Below are 7099 nucleotides of genomic sequence, written 5' to 3'. Positions count from 1 at the left end.
CGTCATCTGCTGCATGCTCCACAACTTGGCGATTCGACGCACCCAGCCAATTCCACCTGTCCCTCAACGACCAGCAGAGCAGGTGGAGGAGGAGGAGGATGAGGAGGAGGAGGAAGAGCAGGCGGAGGAGGAGGAGGAGGAGGAAGAGCAGGCGGAGGAGGAGGATGAGGAGCAGGAAGATGGAAAGGCTCCTGAAAGTGGAAGGGCCATACGTCAGAGGCTCATCAGGACTCATTTCGAGACCCCTCTGTCGGAATGATGAGAGTCTTAACTCCTGCGCACTTTGGATGTTTGACGGCCTCTGAATGCCAGCATCACTGAAAGTAGTCACGTGCACCATGCCACATTGAAACTTCTGTTTATTGTCACAAAAGTCTTTCATTACAGCAAAACAACATCATGTCAACAGAAACCATAACTAACAAAATAACTGTGAACACTTCAGCAAAGCCGCAAAATCAACAAACCTTCTGCAAATATAACAACAGGTGAGGGTGTCCTTGAATTTGGACAAAGAAACGTTTCAGCACCTCCCTCTACAACTGGCCCCTTGAGGGAGAACGACTTCTCTTTTGTGGCCGGCCCCTTCCCTCCCTGCTGCTCCTACATAATTGGACGCCAGTGGCGGGCTCAAGGCTGGGGGACGCCTGCTGACTGTGTGGAAGCGCAGAAGCCCCTGAGGGACGGCCTGGCCGACCTCTGGGCTTGGAGGGTGCGGATGCAGGATGCTTGATGTGACCATGGCTGGAAGCAGTGTGCCCTGCAGGTGGTGGCAGCTGCACTGCAGACGTCCCAGCGCTGGCATGTGCAATGGTCTCCTGCCGAGAGAGGACACCTGCACCATGGTCAGACGACACGCCGGCTATCTGAGGGGAGCAGCTCGGCTCATCTGCCACAATTGCAAGCTCCACTGATTCCTGGCCTTGTATGGGACTGGAAGGGCCCGGGGTGATCCTCACTGATGCAGAGAGGGTGGCTGCAGTGAGAGATTGCGTTGCCTCAATCTGGGTGTGGACGAGCCCAGCAAGTGACTGCATGGCAACAGTGAGGACCTGTGTGCCAGGTGCCAGTGCTTCGGAGAAGCCCTGGACAGTTCTTTCCATTGCCTCGGACAAGGCAGGTGCCGACCGCTCCACTGCCTCGGACAAGCCCTGGACAGACCTTTCCAGGGATTGTCCGAAGCCCTCAACAGTCCTTTCCATAGCAGCCTCAAAGCCCTGGACAGTCCTCTCCATTGTTGGGCCGAAGCCCTGGATAGTCCTCTCCATTGTTGGCCCGAAGCCCTGGATAGACCTGTCCATTGTTGCCCCGAAGCCCTAGATAGACTTGTCCATTGTTGCGCCGAAGCCCTGGATAGACTTGTCCATTGTTGCACCGAAGCCCTGGAGAGTCCTGTCCATTGTTGCCCTGAAGCCCTGGAGAGTCCTTTCCATTGTTGCCCCGAAGTCCAACATACTCTTAGTCAATGTATCTATTGACTGAGGCATCTTCTCCACTGCAGCCATCAGCTCCGTCTGTCTGATCCGGGCCTGTTTGCTCATTTCACCCAGGCGACGCACCTCCTCTGCACTCTGAGCAGCAGTCATAACTACCTGCCTTGCCCTCCGGGGAGACGGTGGCCGAACTTGCCTATCCCCTTGCGTTGCTGCATGCCGCTTGTTCCGGCAACTGGTTCATCCTCAGAGCCGCACCCCCCCCGCTCCCCTCCAGGGGACTACTATCCCCAGTCTGTAGATGTGTCCGCTCCCTGGATTCTGCAATGGCTGGTCCGGATTCCTCCTGCTCCTCGCCTCCGATGGCACTGGCACTGGCAGCTTCAGTGCGTTGAGCCCGAGTTGGTGCTGATTCATCTGAAAGCAGGGAGTTGGAAGAGTGGCTTTAGCAAAAGGACAGGTTTGCAGAAAGGCATGCCAGATTGCGGCAAGGCTCTGACATGGCTGCACACTGAGGAAGCATGCTGGCGGGGGGACCAAGTGGAAGGCAACAGGTGAAAAAGGTGAGAGACTTACCCTCGCTGTCGGAAATGGGGTCGGCAGATGCAGTGGTCACAGGACCAGGCAGACATCCTCCAAGAATCTGGTGCACTCTCTCCTCCAGATCCGTGAGAGGGACCACATGTGGAGGCCCGCCACCGGTTTGAAAGTGGTCCCTTCGCCTCGCCGCCAGCTTGGCCTGGAGAGGAAAGAAGGGGAAGTTGTGTTACATGAGGCCTTGAGACATCATCGCATGCCCCCATGGTGAAAGAGCCCTTACATGAGGCCTTGAGACATCATCGCATGCCCCCCATGGTGAAAGAGCCCTTACATGAGGCCTTGAGACATCTGTCCATGTGTGTGGCCAGAAAGGGCCATGGGTGCTTGCTGACAGATGGCCATTGGGGCATCATGGCAACAGGGTGCCCGAAGTCAGCTGCAGATGGAGGGAATCAGAAGTTTGCTAAACCATCACTCACCCTAACGATCCGTGTGAGGTCGTTGAATTTCTTCCTGCACTGAACAGGGGTCCTGGTCGCCATGCTGCTGGAGTTGACCCTCACAGCAACCTCCCTCCAAGATCTTCGGTAAGCCTTCTGATTCGGCCTTTTGCCATTGTCCGGATACAGGACATCTCGACGGCGCTCAACTGCAGCCACCAACTGGTCCAGAGCCTCAGTGCTGAAGTGCTCCGCTCTCTGTCTAACCTTCTCCATGCTCAACAAGTTTCTAATGCCAGAGAAGGGCGAGCGCCGATGCTGAGGCCTACAGGGCGTTGGGTGTGGCAGCTCAGGCTGACTGACCCACCCCTTTAAGAGCCGGCCGGCGCCTGGAAGTCTCGTGGTTTCCCGTAATTGAGATCACCTGCGCTGCGCCCGTCCGCGTCGATATTGAGTAGCGCCTGAACTTTTGCGCCTTCGGAGCACCGTGCAATGGCTGATTTAACGCCTCAATCCCCTTTGGGGGTGATGCAGCACAATATGTCGCCAGGCAGCGATAAGTTTTGTCTGGCTATAAACTATGCGCACCGCCAGTTCTACCGCCTCAAGCGGGGCTATACCCAATTTCTAGGCCTGTCTCTGTTTATATTACACTAGACCCTGTTTCTGTTTATATTAAATAGACCCTGTCTCATTTTATATTACACTGGACCCTGTTTCAGTTTATATTACACTGGACCCTGTCTCTGTTTATATTAGACTATACCCTGTCTCAGTTTATATTACACTGGACCCTGTCTCTGTTTATATTACTCTAGATATTGTCTCTGTTTATATTACACTGGACCCTGTCTCTGTTAATATTAAACTAGGCCCTGTCACTTTATATTACACTAGCCCTTGTCTCTGTTTATATTATGCGAGACGCTGTCTCTGTTTATATTAAACTAGGCCCTGTCTCTGTTTATATTACACTGGACCCTGTCTCTGTTTATATTAAACTAGGCCCTGTCTCTGTTTATATTGAACTAGGCACTGTCACTGTTTATATTACACTAGCCCCTGTCTCTGTTTATATTATACTAGACGGTGTATCTGTTTATATTAATCTAGGCCCTGTCTCTGTTTATATTACACTGGATCCTGTCTCTGTTTATATTAAACTAGGCCCTGTCTCTGTTTATGTTAAACTAGGCCCTGTCTCTGTTTATATTACACTAGACCATGTCTCTGTTTATATTAAACTAGGCCCTGTCTCTGTATATATTAAACCACGCCCTGTCTCTGTTTATAATAAACTAGGCACTGTCGCTGTTTATGTTAAACTAGGCCCTTTCTCTGTTTATATTACACTAGACCCTGTCTCTGTTTATATTTCAATAGACCCTGTCTCTGTTTATATTAAACTAGGCCCTGTCTCTGTTTATATTACACTAGACCCTGTCTCTGTTTATATTAAACTAGGCCCTGTCTCTGTTTATATTACACTAGACCCTGTCTCTGTTTATCATAAACTAGGCACTTTCTCTGTTTATGTTACACTAGACCCTGTCTCTCTTTATATTACACTAGACACTGTCTCTGTTTATATTACACCAGACCCCGTCTCAGCTAATATTACACTGGACCCTGTCTCTGTTAATATTACACTATACCCTGCCTCAGTTTATATTACACTGGACCATGTCTTTGTTTATATTACACTTGAACCTGTCTCTGTTGATAGTAAACTAGACCCTGTCTCTGTTTATATGACACTAGACCCTGTCTCTGTTTATATTACACTAGGCCCTGTCTCTGTTTATATTACACTAGAACCTGTCTCTGTTGATATTAAACTAGACCCTGTCTCTGTTTAAGTTGCACTCAACTCCGTCTCTGTTTATATTACACTAGGCCCTGTCTCTGTTTATATTACACTAGAACCTGTCTCTGTTGATATTAAACTAGACCCTGTCTCTGTTTAAGTTGCACTCAACTCCGTCTCTGTTTATATTACACTAGGCCCTGTCTCTGTTTATATTACACTAGACCCTGTCTCTGTTTATATTACACGATAAGCTGTTCTGTTTATATTACACTAGACCCTGTCTCTGTTTATATTACACTAGACCCTGTCTCTGTTTATATTCCACTGAACCCTGTCGCTGTTTATATTATGCTCAACCCTGTCTCTGTTTATATTACACTGGACCCTGTCTCTGTTTAAATCACACTAGACGCTGCCTCTGTTTATATTACACTAGACCCTGTCACTCTTTTTATTACACTAGACACTGTCTCTGTTTATAATACACTAGACCCTGTCTCTGTTTATATTACACCAGACCCTGTCGCTGTTTATATTAAACTAGACTCTGTCTCTGTTTATGTTACACTGTACCCTGTCTCTGTTTATATTAAACTAGGCCCTGTCTCTGTTTATATTACACTAGACCCTGTCTCTGTTTATATTACACGATAAGCTGTTCTGTTTATATTACACTAGACCCTGTCTCTGTTTATATTACACTAGACCCTGTCTCTGTTTATATTACACTAGACCCTGTCTCTGTTTATATTACACTAGACCGTATCACAGTTTATTTTACACTAGACCCTTTCTCTGTTTACATTACACTAGACCCTGGCTCTGTTTGTATTATACTAGGCCCTGTCTCTGTTAATATTACACTTGACCCTGTCTCTGTTTATATTACACTGGACCATGTCTCTGTTTATATTACACTGGCGCTGCTTCTTTTTATATTACACTAGACCCTGTCTCTGTTTATATTACAATAGGCCCTGTCGCTGTTTATATTACACTAGATCCTGCCTCTGTTTATATTACACTAGAGACTTTCTCTGTTTATATTACACTAGACCCTGTCTCTGTTTATATTACACTGGACCCTCTCTCTGATTATATTAAACTAGGCCCTGTCTCTGTTTATATTAAACTAGGCCCAGTCTCTGTTTATATTAAACTAGACCCTGTCTCTGTTTATATTAAACTAGGTTCTGTCTCTGTATATATTAAACTAGGCCTTGACTGTTTATATTAAACTAGGCCGTCTCTGTGTATGTTAATCTAGGCCCTTTCTCTGTTTGTATTACACTAGACCTGTCTGTTTACATTACACTGGACCCTGTCTCAGTTTATCTTAAACTAGGCCCTTTCTCTGTTTATATTAAACTAGACCCTGTCTCTGTTTATATTACACTAGACCCTGTCTCAGTTTATATTCCACTGAACCCTGTCGCTGATAATATTATGCTCGACCCTGTCACTGTTTATATTACACTGGACCCTGTCTCGGTTTATAATACACTAGACCGTATCTCAGTTTGTATTTCACTAGACCTTTTCTCTGTTTATATTACACGAGACCCTGTCTCTGCTGATATTTCACTAGGCCCTGTCTCTGTTAATATTACACTTGACCCTGTCTCAGTTTATATTACACTAGACCCTGTCTCTGTTTATATTATACTAGACGCTGCTTCTGTTTATAATACTCTAGACACTGTCTCTGTTTATATTACACTGGACCATATTTCTGCTTATATTAAACTAGGCCCTGTCACTGTTTATATTACAATAGCCCTTGTCTCTGTTTATATTATACCAGAAGCTGTCTCTTTATTTGTTAAACTAGGCCCTGTCTCTGTTTATATTAAACTAGGCCCTGTCTCTGTATATATTAAACTAGGCCCTGTCTCTGTTTATATTAAACAAGGCCCTGTCTCTGTTTATGCTAAACTAGGCCCTGTCTCTTTTTATATTACACTCGACCTTCTCTCTGTTTATATTGCACTAGACCCTTTCTCAGTTTATATTACACTCGACCCTGTCTCTGTTTATATTACACTGTACCCTGTCTCTGTTTATATTACACTAGACCCTGTCTCTGTTTATATTACACGATAAGCTGTTCTGTTTATATTACAGTAGACCCTGTCTCTGTTTATATTACACTAGATCCAGTCTCTGTTTATATTAAACTAGGCCCTGTCTCTGTTTATATTACACTCGACCCTGTCTCTGTATATATTACACTAGACCCTGTCTCTGTTTGTATTATACTAGGCCCTGTCTCTGTTAATATTACACTTTACCCTGTCTCTGTTTATATTACACTAGACCATGTCTCTGTTTATATTACACTAGACGCTGCTTCTTTTTATATTACACTAGACCCTGTCTCTCTTTATATTACACTAGGCCCTGTCGCTGTTTATATTACACTAGACCCTGTCTCTGTTTATATTACACTAGAGACTTTCTCTGTTTATATTACACTAGACCCTGTCTCTGTTTATATTACACTGGACCCTCTCTCTGATTATATTAAACTAGGCCCTGTCTCTGTTTATATTAAACTAGACCCTGTCACTGTTTATATTAAACTAGGCCCTGTCTCTGTGTATGTTAATCTAGGCCCTGTCTCTGTTTGTATTACACTAGACCTTCTGTCTGTTTATATTACACTGGACCCTGTCTCAGTTTATCTTAAACTAGGCCCTGTCTCTGTTTATATTAAACTAGACCCTGTCTCTGTTTATATTACACTGGACCCTGTCTCAATTTATATTCCACTGAACCCTGTCGCTGTTTATATTATGCTCGACCTTGTCTCTGTTTATATTACACTGGACCCTGTCTCGGTTTATAATACACTAGGCCCTGTCTCTGTTTATATT

The 7099-nt window shown here is 45.5% G+C and overlaps 1 protein-coding gene across 1 annotated transcript; it reads right to left on the bottom strand.

Annotated features, from left to right (window-relative positions):
* Positions 1-266: 266 nt before the first annotated feature.
* Positions 267-2926, bottom strand: LOC147119821 (myb-related transcription factor, partner of profilin-like). Its single transcript, XM_085983781.1, has 3 exons — positions 2453-2926; positions 2010-2172; positions 267-1850 (listed from the first exon to the last, which is right to left on the bottom strand). The coding sequence occupies exons 1-3, from the start codon at positions 2687-2689 to the stop codon at positions 1630-1632; spliced, it is 621 nt and encodes a 206-aa protein (XP_085839907.1). The 5' UTR covers positions 2690-2926; the 3' UTR covers positions 267-1629.
* Between the last annotated feature and the right edge of the window lie 4173 nt (positions 2927-7099).

This window comes from Somniosus microcephalus, chromosome 4, assembly GCF_052327205.1.
Source record: "Somniosus microcephalus isolate GS21.2 chromosome 4, FLI_Smic_1.0, whole genome shotgun sequence".
Lineage (NCBI taxonomy): Eukaryota > Metazoa > Chordata > Chondrichthyes > Squaliformes > Somniosidae > Somniosus > Somniosus microcephalus.
This window is presented reverse-complemented; position numbering and strand designations above follow the sequence as displayed.

Excerpts from the sequence above, each read along its gene's own strand:
- LOC147119821 (XM_085983781.1), bottom strand. The coding sequence starts at position 2,689 with ATGGAGAAGGTTAGACAGAGAGCGGAGCACTTCAGCACTGAGGCTCTG. Across the intron at positions 2,173-2,452 it reads ACCTCACACGGATCGTTAGG|GCCAAGCTGGCGGCGAGGCG; the intron begins GTGAGTGATGGT and ends TTTCCTCTCCAG. Across the intron at positions 1,851-2,009 it reads CCCCATTTCCGACAGCGAGG|ATGAATCAGCACCAACTCGG; the intron begins GTAAGTCTCTCA and ends CCCTGCTTTCAG.